General features: G+C 37.9%; 1 protein-coding gene across 4 annotated transcripts in view; it reads left to right on the forward strand.

The window, feature by feature from the left end:
- The window catches only part of KDM4C (lysine (K)-specific demethylase 4C), a 354,050-nt gene that overhangs the window by 81,848 nt on the left and 258,893 nt on the right, over window positions 1–13,309 (forward strand). For all 4 annotated transcript variants that reach the window (XM_015571205.1, XM_006774842.2, XM_006774843.2 and 1 more), the window contains 2 exons: window positions 378–427; window positions 8,873–8,976. In XM_015571205.1, the coding sequence (XP_015426691.1) occupies window positions 378–427; window positions 8,873–8,976 (154 nt within the window). The remainder of the gene's footprint in view (window positions 1–377; window positions 428–8,872; window positions 8,977–13,309) is intronic.

The following is a 13,309-nucleotide window of genomic DNA, read 5'->3' on the forward strand; positions in this document are numbered from 1 at the left end:
TAATCAATAAAGAAATTACATACAACCAAAAAAAGCCCTGGATTTCTGGGTTGCTATGATTGTTGGGAGAGAGGTCTCGTCTCCGTGCAGTGGCTAGCTGCCTCCTGACTCAGCAGTTTGGGCCTTTGTTCCCTAATCTTTCGAATGTGGTTGGGATGGTGAACCTGGCATTGAAATCAGTGACTTAAGAGTTTATTTGCCCTCTGTCCTTTGTCCGAGGGATATGACTCTGTGATTGTTTTTCTGATCTCTACTCAGTTCATCTAAGTAGATTTTGTTATTGAATTTTTTTACATGACATTATTTAGGAGTAGATATCTTAGGAAGTAGCTGAACAGTTATGAACCTAAAATCTTCCTTTATGTTTAAAATTTTAGGTATGCAATACCCCCGGAGCATGGGAAACGGCTTGAACGACTAGCTCAAGGTAAACTTGCTTTCTGTGCTTCTCATCCAGATAGGTTCATAGTTTTTGAGGGTTTTTTACAGTATAGAATGTCAATGAGTTAATTTTATTCTTTTTAAGTTATTGGCTTTGAAATGCTTCTCATTGAATAATTTTTAACTTTTTTTCACATTAATGTATAATATTCATGGTTATTTTAGTTGGCTGCTTGGTATTTCATCAAGTGACTGCATATAACTATCTTGGTTATTTCCAATATTTTTCTCTTTTATATAATGTATTAACATCATTGTGTCGATAATATTTTTCCTTCTTTTAAGTTACATCCTTGAGATAAATTCCAAAGTGCCACATCTAAGGGTGTTTTATGAATACTTTTTATGAATACTTTTTATGTTGCCAGATCATTTCACCAAAGGGGACTTCTGACTCCCAGTTCTCATTTGGCATCCTTGGCCTGGGACTGCCCTTATGGAAATATGAAGATGAATGGTCCCAGGTTACTGGATGAGTGTGAGAGTGTATGTCTTCTTAGACTGGCAAATTTAAACATTCTTTACTTGAACTTGAATTATTATCTTATCATTATCTTTTGGCTTTACCCCTAATTATTTCTAGGAAGCTTATTGATGGTTTTACTTTGTGTTCACTTGTGTTTGCAGATAGCTCCTTCCCTTTTTTCTTCTCTGTCTTAAAGATATACCAGGCAACCTTACCCTCGTCTGCTTATACAAGGGAGAAGAATCAGATTCACCTCCTGCCAGCCTCATCATCTGTTCTGCTAGTCACCCTTACCAAGGCTGAGAGTGACTTCTTTCCAGGGGAAAGTGAAGTTTTATTGAGTGACAACTAAACATAAGATGTTTGGTCTTTATTCAGGATTAAATCCTCAGTGAATATTGCCCTTTAGTCAGGTACTAATCTAAGTTTCATTGGAAAGTTAGGTTTGCCTTCTAGTACGAAAGGAATTTCGACCCTGCTGTATGTAGCTTTCTTTTTATAAGGAAATGGCCTTACTGAGAAACTGCATTCTTTGACTTGACAGTTCTGAAGAGAAATAGTTAATAACATCTGAAAATTACTTTCCTCCAAATTATAAGAGAATTAGAAAGAACAGTTACATGTCACATTTGTAAGAAACATTATTATAATTTTGGCAAGTAATAACTACAAAGCCTTAGTGTTTTTATAACGTAATACATTATAGTAATAATAGCAATGTAGTTGTAACCTTGAACTTTGTTGAGGACTATTTTCATGAATGCTAAGGCAGATGAATTCTAGTTCTGGATAACAGATTATGTAGAACACAGCTTAGAAAATGATTCCTGTAATCCTTAAATACATAGGCAGGGAACTTTGTGCTAAATCTGCATGCGGAACTATCCTCTTCTCTGTAGTAATTATCCCACTATTTTCTATTTGCACCCTGAGAATTTTAAAGTGGAGCCGGTGTAAACTTTACAGTATAGAGTCATTCTGAAATTTTGGCTAGAATCTGTCACCACTTTGACATAATCTATCTGAAAATGACATTCCAGGAAAATAGGTGCCATTTCTTTAATCAGTAAGAGGTTAATAAACTTGAAGGATGGACAAGAATTTTATACTCAGCTGCATGTTTATTCAAACCTGTCTTGCAGCATTATTTTTAGAAATGACACAGGGAAAAGACCCTGTAAGATAGTGAAGGATTCCCATCTGCTGACTACATGCCAGCCAAATTAATTGAATTCTGCTAAGTAATTAAAATGATAAAGTAACAGTAAATGTGATGGCGCATTGCAGGATGGCTGGGTCAAGGCAGCACTTGATACACAAAGTGAAAAGTGGCCTCGGATGTTTTCCATTATCTTGTCTCCATATCATAATTATCACACTTGCCTTTTATGCATGAATGCTTTCATCTTCGGTTCCTGTTGAAATCTTGATTGACTGTGGCACCTATAAATATTTTATCTGAAAGACATTAGGCCTGCACCTAATAAAGCCAGGAGTTTGATTTTGCTCTTTAGCCACTTTCTCATTTATACAGGTTTTTTTCAATATTATGTAGACATAAATGTAATAAAAAATCTCCAGTGAATTTTTGCAATTTTTATACTTGCTATGTTCGCCTGTAGTGCTATTGCATTCTTTCTAATTTTGGTTTGATACAATTGAATGGAAAGTATAAAGTAGAATAGAGGTATAATGTTAAATCATAAGTGACAGTTTTGAAGATTTCCAGTTTTTAGAATGTCTAAATCTCATCCATTTTAGAAAGGAGAGAATATCTTTGCTCTTCTATTAAGTTAAGCAAAATATGGATTAAAGACAATTGGGAATGGCTAAAATGTTTTGTGCAGGACTGAATTCCATTGATTTCTTATTGTGAATAACATGCCTATATTTAAGAAATATTAAAGATGACTTACTTTGGTCCAAATTTTGGTTACTGGGGAAAGAATATATGAGTTTGGACTTTGTGCAGCTGATTTTAGAAGTGTGAATGATCAGTAGAAATCTTGTTTTAAATGACAGGATGTTAGAACTGAATAAATTATTTTAGGTCCTTATGTTTACTTGCAACAGGTGTTTTAGTTTTGACTTTATTAAAAGAACAATATTCAGCAAAACGGAACAGAAGAATCATTGTTAGGAAGGATTAACTTAGTTCATGGTTTTTTAAAATAGTTACCTTTGGAGTGTGTATGTTTATGTGTTTAAATGACTAGGAATCTTGACTGTAAGCCTGTGGAGCAGATTCTTAGTCTTATGTGCTGGGATCCTTATCCCAGGAGGTAGACCAGCATCTGTGGTGGGATGTAGGCAGTCTGTGGATTTTCTCAAATTATATTCAAAATTGGGCATATTTGTGCATTTCTGGGATGCAGTTGTCAAATCCCTTAAAAAAAGGTTTGTTCCAAAAGAGATGCTATCGAGATTAGAAGAGCAGCAATAATGAAGTCATTTTTAATTCTGTGATCATATTTGAAATTGACCTGTTCTCATACCTCTGTGTTGGAATTAGGAAAATGTACTTTTGCAAGTTCTCAAATTGGTAAATACATTATTTTCTAAGCTTGATTTAGATGATAGTCTGAAAATATTATATTAAAATTTCTGGTTTTAAAAGGTTAATAAATAAAATACCTCTGATTATAAACAATCAATTTTAAGGTTCCCCTTAAGCCATAAAAAATGAAGAAGTCCAATGATATATCATCTGCCTTTCTGCCTATTTCATGCCTCAACAATATGTGGTGTGTCATGGTGTTTATTTTCATGTCATTGTCAGTTGAGCTGCATCAAGAGTAGTGAGACAATCCCTAAAGGTAATTTCCTCATCATTTGATATTAGATGTCATTGTCTGTGTTTAGATTTCTGAATATTTTTAGTCAGCTATGTTTCTGTCTTAGTAGAATTTTAGACGTCGGATGGTAATATATAACATACACCAAGCTAGTAGAATTTGAATGTGGGATGAAATACAGTTCTGAGAAGTGACAGTAGGGAGTAGGGAGGAAGAACTCAGGAAGGGAATGCCAGCTCGCAGGGAGGAATTACCTTGGGAGGAAACTGAGAATTCTTTGATTCTGCAGGGTGAAGCTGGCCTAGGGAAATCCTGGTTAGTTTGACTGTGACCTGTTGGAGCCCCAAGTGCATAGCCTGGGGAGTCCTGGTGACCTCTGTATGTGTGGTCCATCTGTCCATTCAAGCGGGCGGGGCGGGGGGAAGCGGGACCTGAAGCAAAGTGACCTCAGGATGCAGTAAAAACCACATGTAATGGACCCACATACCTGTTACATTGGGCAGAACCACCGTCCTTCTCAATACCAAGACCAATAGGGACTCCTCCTGGCCGTCCTCCTGCAGAGCTCAGTGGGGCTGTATCTGTACCAGTAGAGATGTTGATGGATTATGGACACTTGGAGCTGAGTGAAGCCTGCAGTGTGGTAATTTTCTACCAGGCCTGAGTAACTACTTGTTCCATGAACGGTAGGAAGCATGGAGAGGCCAACTATAGCTTCAACACCTAATGTTGACCTCTTATGCAGGAATGTGGATAAAAACGACCAGGCTTCTTCCCACGTAATGTAGCTCATTGGCTTATTCCATTAATAAGCTTTCAGGTGTAGATGCTATCTAAAAAGTATTTCTCACAGAAGCAATCCTTCCATATCCTTTTTCTGTATTCCCCCCCTTATTATTTGTTTCTCCATATTTCCTCCCTCCTGTTTCTTTTCTCTTCTTCCTTTTTTTCCTAAGCAATTAATAACTAATTTCAACTTCTCCAAACTATTGTTAATATACCCATAGAAACTGATACTAAACTTTAATTTTTGAATCTTTTCCCAATCTTTTTAATTTTTGAAACTTTGGTGACTTAATAGCCTCAGCATGTGTTTGTGTTTGTCATATGGGATTGGGATTTTAAAAGAATTTTTTTTAGTAATAGCTAACATATTAGAAAGTGTAAACCAGTTGACAATTTGGAAAAATTTTTCTCTGATAGAAAGAACACACTATTTTTAGAACAAATCTGTTCTATTTCTAACACAATTTAAGAATGTAATGATTTTTTGGGGGATCAGATTGATTGAGGTAAAATGCACTTACAGTATAAGCCACCCCCTTTGAATATACTGTTTATTGAGTTTTGACAATATATGCAATAGTGTAGTAACTACCACCATTACTGAGATATATAATAGTATCCTGATAAAGTTATCTTATGTCCTTTTCACGAATCCCTCCCCCAAGCCACTGGCAGCCACTAATCTGATTTCTGTCCCTAGAATGTCATAGAAGTGAATTATATAATATGTAGACTTTTCTATCTCGTTTCTGTCACTTAGAATAGTGCTTCTTACATATGAGCAGTTTTACACTAAATACAGGGCAATCTTGGATATGTCCTGATCCTTGGGAGGGCTTACGTGATTCTATACTTCCCGTGCTGCACAACTCCTAGCAGTACCATGGCAGTCTCACCAAAGGTGGTTGTGGGGTGCTTTTAGGGTTTCAGGGCTCTATTGGGATCTCTGGAGTATATATTCCTTAGTATGCTAGCCTTCATCTCTCTAAAATGTTTGGATTGAAAGACCACCTTTGCTTGCTTACCACTGTATAATATCTTAAAGAAAAAAACACATACTGACTTTATTTTGTTAGGGAATTGACAGATAGCAGTGTCCCATCTTTGAAGATGATATAAACAAGCTATAGACCCAAAAAAGCAACTTTCTGAGTAGTCTGTTGTAACTTGATGTTATTGCTCTTCCCTTTCTCTTGGGTGCTCTATTCACAAGAATTGATTCTTCTTGGAATAAATGTTTAAACTATTTTGTTCCATGAATTCTATGCAATATTTCAGTTGTTCTAATTTTTGAATGTTTATTTAAAATGGAAAGTATGTGTTCTTACTATATAATAGTTTAGTAGAAATGCAGTTTTATTTCCAAACAGTTCTTTCAGATTTTTTGACCCCCAAATTAGATATCATTTTATTGAGAACTCATTGGTCTGTCATAGAAACCAATGTGTTACTTGTAGAGAGGAGTTGGTATGGGGAGAATAAGACTAGTCTCCATAGCTTGGAATGTGAAATAACTGATTATCTTCTCAGTTTGATCTTTTTAGGATTTTTACATTGAAACCCATTTGTGAGTAATTCGGAATTCAGACTAAAATTTCATATTTAATTTTAAAACAGCAGAGTTAGAGAAAATATGGAAGAACCTATAGGTGAATTCAAAGTAAAACATGAATCAACATAGTTTAACCCTAGCTGTACTTGATTTTTAGAACTCTTTTATGGGGGAGAAGTTTGTTACTTGTGAACAGCACTGCTTGATTTGGGTAACAGGCCTAAGGGAATGAGATGATTTTTAAGGTTTAGTAACCATTGACTCCTTCTCCTCCTCACCCACCTCCTCCCCCTCCCCTTCCCCTTCCCCTCCCCCCTTCAGTCCGCAGACCGATGCTTTATCCACTGGGCCAAACCGGCTAGGGCCCATTGACTTCTTTTAAAAAAAAATCCTCACCTGAGGATGTTTTTATTGATGAAAGGGAGAGAAGAGAGAGACAGGGACATCGATGTGAGTGAGAAACATTGATCAGTTTGCTTACCATATACTCCACCCTGACTAAGGATCGAACCCACAACCTAGCTGGCCAGGGCAGTAACCATTGATTTTTTTTTTATTTTTAAATAATCCTCACCCAAGTACATGCCTAGAGAGAGGGAGAGGCAGAGGTGGAGGTGGTGAGGGAGAAGGAGAGAGAGATGCAGAGGATGAGAGAGAGAGAAGAGAAGGGAAGGGGAGGGGAGGGGAGGGGAGGGAAGGGGAGGAAAGGGAAGGGAAGAAGAGAGAGAGGAGAGCCACCTCAGCTGGGCTACTTTGGAGTTTTAAAATATATTATCACATTATGTTTAATAATATTCTGGTTATATTGGCTTGTGTATATGTTGAATAAAATAATTTTCATGGTCTGTGGAGTGAGGGTGGATATGATCCATGTATTCCTGCAGGTGTTTTGAGGTAAAATTCATTTTGACATACATGCTTTGTATATAATTTGTGCTGTTCATGAATTTTTCCAGGGTGATATAAAATATAATTCTGATAGCCTGTTGTAAATATAAATTCTGAAACAATGTGAAGTTCTTAATATACTGCAAATTACCTTCCTTCAATGATTTTCCAATTTAAATTCACTTATGACCAGTCACCACATTGTTCAGGTCCTGATTACAAATCCATAGCAAAGGAAAATTAAATAGACTCCCTTTTCTGCATTGATTTTAATTTAAAATGTAATTCATTTAGAGCTACACAAAGTTACAGATTTGAGAAGTTTGATAGAGCCATCTAAATCATATTATTAAAGTGTTTCCATGGGTTTAGTGCGTGGGGACCTCCCTGCTGTCCTTTACGCTGTGATGTAGGCCTCAGGACATTGTGTTGTGTACATGTGACCATTCCATCCATGTGGTACTTTCTCTCCATTCACTGAGGTTTGCATTCTTTCGAAAGTTGCTTATTTGCCATATACTTTATCTTCCATTTATGTATTATGAGTGTTAACCATAAATAGAAGACTGCATCAAGTAACCGTATGAAACAAAATCATCCCTTTTATTCCCATTGGCATTGTAGAAAATGACAGTATTTCTGATGTTTTTTTTGGCATGTATTTTTTTTTTATATTTCTATTTTTCTTTTTAAAAATCCAGGTGCAGATGCTTAAGCAGATTGTACTGCTTTTTGCAGGTGGTTCCTTATACCCGAATGGCTCTTTCCTGGCTGTTTGATTTGTTTCCTTTTGATGATCTGTGGCCTCACACACTCGATGGTGGCATCAATTAAAGCTTATTTACATTAAAAATATTCCTGTAGAACCCCACTATTCTAAGAGATTAAAATGATACATGATTAGTTAATGAGTTCTGATCATTCTTTTGTCAAAGTGGTCACATTTTTTACCTGTTTGCACATAGTGAGCCACAGAGTTAGATAAGTAACATTTTCAGTGGTTTTATCTTCATTTTGGCGGTAAGAGAGTTAAGATCATGAACCACTTTACTTGTAAACATTGCACATGTTTTCCTGATGAGTTCTGTTTTCCTCTGGGTTCTTTGTCTGTGATTCTCCTGTCTTTTCCATGTTTCTCTTCTCTTTCCATTCCCTCTGAGTAAAGGGAACGAGCAGGGCACCAAGCATATTCATTTTCTCCTAGCTGCGTAACTGCGTTAATGAGAGTCTGCCTGAGACAGAACTGCAGGGTTGAAGTCAGCAATGAGAAAAACAACTGTGGTTTGATTTGTAACACACTGTAGAAAAAAGGGTTGCTGCATGTTTAGCTTTCTAATGTGAAGGCCTCCTCAAAGCTCTACTCCCATAAGGTTGGAGAGTTGGGTTTCCAAGTATTTGACTGTTGCTGGACAGTAAGTCGATCAGGAAATTAGTAGCAGTTAAACTGTTTAAAATTGATCAGAAAGAAACAAAGAAAGGTGGGAAACTGCTCTGTGTTTACTGTATGCCGTGCATTGGGACAAGTGCTTCTTGAATGATCAACTTCCAAGAGTCTAAAATGAGAGATTCCTCTATTAAAATACATTTGCCTCTGCTAACCTCCCTTAATACTTTGTTTATTAGTCAGATATTAGGCAGGTTGAATTTAAAAATGTTACAAATTGAAAAATTTTCAGGTTTAGTAATTTTATATGTTATGAAAACACCTCTTGGTAGATCTTTTTGTGAGGTTAACCTTTGGTGATATAAGTATGTATGTATTAATTTTTAAGAATTCTGACTCTAATTTTTAGTATGAGCTGTTTTTTTGTTTTTGTTTTTTGTAGAGTGGTCTATATTTGCATAACGCTGTCATTTTGTAGGAAGTACAAAACTTAAAAAAACTATCTGAAATTTTATCTTAATTGATCCATTGCTGAATGCTTATATTTTATTTCCATTTAGGTTTTTTCCCAAGCAGTTTTCAAGGGTGTGATGCATTTCTTCGCCACAAGATGACGTTGATATCTCCCTCAGTGTTGAAGAAGTATGGTATTCCCTTTGATAAGGTATATTAATATTATTCTTTAACAAATTCAACGTTTGTGTGTAGTATTTGTATTTGAGGCAAATTTAACATAAATAATATAGCTTTGACCTCAGGTAGGATTTTTAGGATGTGGGGAGAAAAATTCAGATTCATGTTTTATAACAATTATCTAAATAGTAATTTGAAGTTACTTTTATTTCAGGATACTAGAGACTTCATGCTATTATAGTTTACTTATAACTACTGATAATAAGATGTAGCATATTTGACAAAATAAGATGTAGCACTTTTACATTGAAGTCTTTTATATGAGAAATATAATTTGTCTCTTTAAAAAAAAGAAAAAAAGAATTCAGAGCAGTTATTATTAGCAGTTTGGTTGGTTAGAATCAGTGATTATGGTACCAGTATGTTGCTTCTAGACACATTTGGAAATAGTACAATTGAGATTTCATTAAGGATAAAATTGCCTGATGATTTAATAATCAGATATTGCTTCTTGGAAGTATTGCTAAAGATTAAGTTCTGTAAGACTCTGTGCCTGCTAGAGCTCTCTTTCTTTGTGTCCATGGGTAGTTATTGGGTCAGAATTATTACAGAACATGAGCATTTTTATGTGAAGAAGATGACATGAAAATAGCTTTTGACCAGATAAATAAAAGCTCTCTCTCAGTTGGAGGAGGATTAAGTCCTTAGCTACTTGAAGAAACATTAAAAAATAGTTCCACTCTCGTCTTCATTTTTTTGTTTGAATTTCTTCCCATAATCCTTGCTATTTTCTACCTTAGAAGCTTTTCACTTGTGACTAATTCTTTACTTCTTTTTAATCTCAGGCCCTTAAAATTCCCTCTGCTCCCTTCCCTTGCCCTGCTTTGCTTTGTTTGAAGTAGAATTTTTGCAAGTTCCAAGAATCTTTCTGTGATTTGAGGTGGCCCCACTTTCCCACAAACTGTCTCTGCGGCAGTCACCATGACGCATACTTGTCTGTGATGAGGATGCTCTCACCTCTGGTTTACTGACATACTTCTGCCCATGACAAAAAGCAGGGCTCCGAGATGTGCACGGTGGGAACGCCCATGGTGTGGAGAGGGGCTAGTGGTGGGGTACAGCACTGTTGCAGTCATAGAGGGCAGAGGCTGTGTCCCAGAGGGCCCATTGTTACTTTGGGGCGTTGTCTTACTTGCAGATACCTCTGGGCACTGGGTTTTTTCAGTCTCAGACACATTAGTGAGTGTTTCCTTTAGGTGGTTGGAATATTAGAAGACTAAGGAGGAGTGGACTAGAGTCCCCCAAGACACATAAACCTCTGTTGGGTTTAGGGCTGGTGATAGGAATTGATGGAGCTTTTCTTTGGAGAGAGGTTATGTGAAGTAGCAGGACTGAGGGATTGGTTCATTTTCCCAGGATGGAGGGCTTGGGGCTTGTAGGTCCTTTCCAATCTCTGGGGTAGGAGGTAGGCAACCTGCACCCCTTTCTAGGCTCTGGCTTCCTACATACTACTTGGTACATTACTAGTTGTGTCAGGCCCTTATCTGGTCTTTTGAGGATGGGGCATTTTCTCACTTCTGCGGGAAGTGACAGGATGATTGTTCTCAGATGGTGACACTCCCATGGCAAGAGGGCTGATTGACAATTGTTTTTTCTATGAAATACTGCCCTCCCCCTTTCACCTTGATGAATGGTGTGATGCATGACTCTGTGCTCCTCAGGGAACTTATTCTCTGATGACGATAATGTAACATGGGCCAGAGTTTCCAAGTTCATTCCTGATTCTGTCACTTGGGTAAATTACATAATTTTTCTGAGCCTCATTTTCCTTATCGAGAAAATGGGATAATAATAGTACTACTTAATAGGACCATTATGAGGATGAAAAGAGATCATCTATATCAGCATTTTTCAACCTTTTTTAAAAATCTCATGGCACACATAAACTAATTATTAAAATTCTGTGGCACACCAAAAAATGTTATATTTTTTGCCAGTCTGACCAAAAAAAAAAAAAAGCTATAATTTTGATTCATTCACACTGGATGGCTATTGTTGTATTGGCTCTTGTCAAGTTTTCATTTGATAGTCTGAGGCAGTGGTTGGCAAACTCATTAGTCAACAGAGCCAAATATCAACAGTACAACGATTGAAATTTCTTTTGAGAGCCAGAATTTTTAAACTTAAACTATATAGGTAGGTACATTGTTACTAACTTAATTAGGGTACTCCTAAGGCTTAGGAAGAGCCACACTCAAGGGGCCAAAGAGCCGCATGTGGCTCGCGAGCCACAGTTTGCTGACCATGGGTCTAAGGGAAAAGAGGTCAGTGCCCCTGACTAAATAGTCAGGTGATGTATGTTTTAAAAATTCTTGTGGCACACTGCTTGAAAATGGCTAATCTGCATATGAAGGACTTTGCATAGTGTATATTACATAGTAAGGTACTCTTCCTCCTCAATTCAGCCCTCTTTCTTAGACTATCATTTCACAGTTGGAGTAACATTTTTTCCCTTCTTTCAATGTATTTATACATATATATGAAAAAGCATATTGAAAAAATAGCTAATGTCTACTTCTAGATTATGTGTATTACCGTTATTGGACTTTTTCATGATATGGAATTACTGTGGTTGCTTAATCTATACTAATAAAGAGCTAATATGCTAATGTCAATATGCTGTAAGGGGTAATGACCAGGTCATTAGCATATTAGTTGGGGCATTGCTCCCAAGATGGGGTGGAAGCAGGAGGTGCCCGGAGGAGGCGGGACCATCCCGTGCCAAGGAGGGCAGGGGTGAGAGCGCATAGCGCCCCCTCACCAGTCCTTCCCACCCACCGCTCACACTCAGTGCCCCACGGCCCACCTGCCAGGGGAAGGAGCACAGCGCAGCAGGCAGGAGGCTTCCATGCTCTCCTCTGGTGCCATGATGGGGCGGAGCCGCCGCGTTGCTTTGGAGACGGGTGGAAGCAGGGAGGCGCCCAGAGAAGATGGGGCCAGCTGGAGGCGACTGGAGGGACTGAGGGCAGGGCTTGAAGCAGCCAGAGAAGACCAGAGGGTTTGGGGGCTGGGCCAGGTGCGCTGGAGCTCTGCGGAGAGGTTCGGGCGTCAAGGCAGGGCCGTGTGATTTCAAATCATGCGGCTGGGCTCCTGGCCTTATAATGAAAGGGACTCATTCTTTTTTTCCCCTGTACGTTTAAAAATTATTATCAGTTTATTACATAGAGGCAGTAAATTGGCCTTATATGTTGGCTGTGACTGCCATTTTTCTAGAAATTTTACAGAGGCATCTTTATAGGGTTAGAAATAGTTGGGCAGGGTGAATTTTCTTTTATCACTTAGTTACAAGGAAGAGCCTAGTTTCCAAGCACAATTATAATTAATGAGATTCAGTGAGATCAGGAAAGGAGAGAATCAGGCTTTGTTCTTATGTGGCTCAGAATGATGGGACTGGAGCCATGCTGAACATTGATAAGCCATTCTCTCTCTCCCTGCCAGGTGGCAGCTGAGTTGCTGCTCACTGCAGTAGGACACCTGCTGGGCTATCGGGACTAGGGGGTGATGAACTAAATTTCAGAATTGTTGGGAAAGAACATCTCCCACATACAACATTTTAGCATTCCTAAACTGGCAAGTCAATTGTAGTGTGAGCACCTTTATTTATACAATGTGTCTCTTGTATATTTACACACATGTACCTACCCATATATTCATTTCTCAACCTTAAGGACTGAAATGAACCATGGAGACTGAGTGAACTAGAGAACAATAAACTTGACAATATATTCTAGAGTAGGCCAATTAAAAAAAAACCAAAACCAAAGAACTTTGACCCTGGCCAATTTGGCTCAATGAATAGAGCTTCAGCTCACAGACTGAAGGATTGCGGATTCTATTCTGGTCAAGGGCACGTGCCTTGGTTGCAGGCTCAATTCTCGGCCCCGGGGTGTTAGCAGGAGACAACCAGTTGATGTGTCTCTAAGTATTATAAAAGAATTATTTGGTGAATACCACCAACTCTTTAGCAATAGGAATTCATAATGAAGCCTGTTCAACACCCACTATCAAAGTTTTTGTAGCTCTAACTTGAAAAATGTCAGTTATGATATGTCCTAATATAACTCCAACAATGCAAAATTTAAAAAATAATAAAATACACCCTAGCTGGTTTGATTCAGTGGATAGAGCGTTGGCTTGCGGACTGAAGGGTCCCGGGTTTGATTCCGGTCAAGGGCATATCCCCGGATTGCGGGCTCAATCCCCAGTGGGGTGTGTGCAGGAGGCAGCTGATCAATGATTCTCACTCATCATTGATGTTTCTATTTCTCCCTTCCTCTCTGAAAAAGAAAAAAAATCCTATATAA

This window comes from Myotis davidii, unplaced genomic scaffold (assembly GCF_000327345.1).
Source record: "Myotis davidii unplaced genomic scaffold, ASM32734v1 scaffold408, whole genome shotgun sequence".
Classification (NCBI taxonomy): domain Eukaryota; kingdom Metazoa; phylum Chordata; class Mammalia; order Chiroptera; family Vespertilionidae; genus Myotis; species Myotis davidii.